This window comes from Acanthisitta chloris, unplaced genomic scaffold, assembly GCF_000695815.1.
Source record: "Acanthisitta chloris isolate BGI_N310 unplaced genomic scaffold, ASM69581v1 scaffold17698, whole genome shotgun sequence".
In the NCBI taxonomy this organism is placed as follows: Eukaryota; Metazoa; Chordata; class Aves; order Passeriformes; family Acanthisittidae; genus Acanthisitta; species Acanthisitta chloris.
The window spans coordinates 1,392-3,517 of NW_008688828.1; the positions used below are offsets into that span (position 1 = coordinate 1,392).

The following is a 2,126-nucleotide window of genomic DNA, read 5'->3' on the forward strand; positions in this document are numbered from 1 at the left end:
TGGGTTGGGTTAGGAAAAAATCAACTAAGACTGAAAGAAACAAGGATTACTCTAAGTGGTTGGACTCAATGATCTTAAAGGTCTTTTTCCAACCATAATGACTTAGGATTCTATTTGCAACTGAGATATATAGTTAAGACTGTTTTCAATCTTCCCTTTCTTTCCCCCAAATGTACTGCTGGCTTCGTGTTCAGCAGCAGAGGGTGCTCTGATGGAGCACAGGCTGCACAAAGGATAAAAAGAACTGGGAAAAAAAAGAGCAGCTGACAAAAATCAGAATTTTTAGTGCTTATCAAACGTAACAATAATGGTTCTGCAAAATGCCTGCCAGGCTGTCACAGTGTATCGCTGGGTTCGAAAGAAGATGTTACATATTTTTATTTACACTTTCAGACCCTTTTTATTCAATACAGCTCATGAGTTTAGCATCACCTACAGCTGCCAATGCCACTTCTTTAAGGAGATGGAATGCCAAGCACTTGGATCTTTGCTTTCTCAGTCAAAATCTGCCTTCCTACTCTGTTTTATACTCGAGTGGATCCTCTTCTGTCGTAGTCGTTCACGGTTCATTTTTTCCACCCTGAAACAAAATGAAAAGATCTTTTAGTGTACAAAGAAAACATTTAAATATTCCACTTGGAGATTTGATGAGCAAACAAACATCCACCGAGAGAAAACCAGTCCCTGTTCTGGGAATGTTACCCAGGAAAGCAGTTAAAGGAAATCCAAATGAGTATGAAGATTGTTTAAAGATGCTGCAAACCAAATCATGTAACATGACAGTCTGAACCCAAATAAAGACCATTTTAATGCAGATACCTCTCTATGAGTTTCTGTGTTGTCTCCTTAGACACCGCCTTGGGTGTCTCAGTGGCCTCAGTGACCATGGTTCGGATTTTTTCCAAGCAAATCGCCAGATTCCTCATCTGGTAGCGACTCTCTTCCGAGGTCACAATCAGCTCTCCAGCTCTGTTTATCTTGTTCCTGTGCTGAAGGGGGAAAACATGATGTGAGCACTGAAACCTTGCTGGAATTGCTGTGTTGTGTCTGACACAGACATTAAGCTGGAGGGGAAGGTTGGTACCATCAGTGCCATTTTTTGTCTTGCAGCTTCGGGAATCCAATCTGCTGACGCCAGGTGGAACCGAACTTCTGCCTTGGAATTCACTGGGAGGAAAAACAGAGTCTTTGTTTAAATGCAACAGCTTTTCTCCCTCAGGCTTATGAGATAATTCAGTCTGTTCACTGCTGGCTGTGAACATGGATAATTCCAGCATCAGTTTTCTGCGAGATCACAATTTTTTCTTACTATATTTTTACATGAGACAAACCTGTACCTGTCATGGTATTTGCCTTTCTAGACACTACAGGATTTTTCACTACTGCCAGTCACTACCTACCTTATTTTAATGGCAATGGCAGGACAAGCAATATTTTAGTTTGTTTGGGTTAAACTGAGAAGTTATTGCACTGTGAAGTTTCAGAAACCAGTTGGCTGCTTGTATGTTTGATCAGTGAAAACACATTGGATAGAGGTGGCATGAGGTCCTGACAGGAGGTTGGAGTCAGGTGGGGGTTGGTTTCTTCTCCCAGGCAGCCAGCAGCAGGACAAGAGGGCACAGACTCAAGCTCTGCCAGGGGAGGTTTAGGTTAGATATTAGGAAGAGATTTTTTATAGAGAGAGTGATCAGACATTGGAATGTGCTGCTCAGGGAGGTGGTGGATTCACCATCCCTGGAGGTTTTCAAGCTGAGACTGGATGTGGCACTCAGTGCCATGGTCTAGTAACCATGGTAGGGTTGGACTCGATGATCTTGGAGGTCTCTTCCAACCATTCTATGATTCTATTCTATGATAATCTTTGTAAGAGTCCTAGGAGGATCAAATGTGTTACCACTGGTCTTGAGTGCTATGAAGACTCAGAAGTTGTCTTAAAATGAAAAACTAGCATTGGGCAGCACAAAGATGCTCTTTAACTTCACATTCTCAGGGTTTTTTTTGCCATCCTTTACAGAGAAACAACCGCAGATGGTGACTTTTCCATGGGAGAAGCTGTTCCTCACCTTTATTCACGTTCTGCCCGCCGGGGCCGCTGCTCCGGCTGTAGGACACGGTCAGGCGAGCTG

At 43.0% G+C, this 2,126-nt stretch overlaps 1 protein-coding gene across 1 annotated transcript; it reads right to left on the bottom strand.

The window, feature by feature from the left end:
- Positions 1-495: 495 nt before the first annotated feature.
- ICT1 (immature colon carcinoma transcript 1) lies at positions 496-2,121 on the bottom strand (the record flags this gene model as incomplete). Its single annotated transcript, XM_009081190.1, has 4 exons — positions 496-580; positions 820-989; positions 1,085-1,167; positions 2,064-2,121. Coding segments are annotated over 4 exons (396 nt in total), but the record flags the coding sequence as incomplete, so codon positions are not given.
- Between the last annotated feature and the right edge of the window lie 5 nt (positions 2,122-2,126).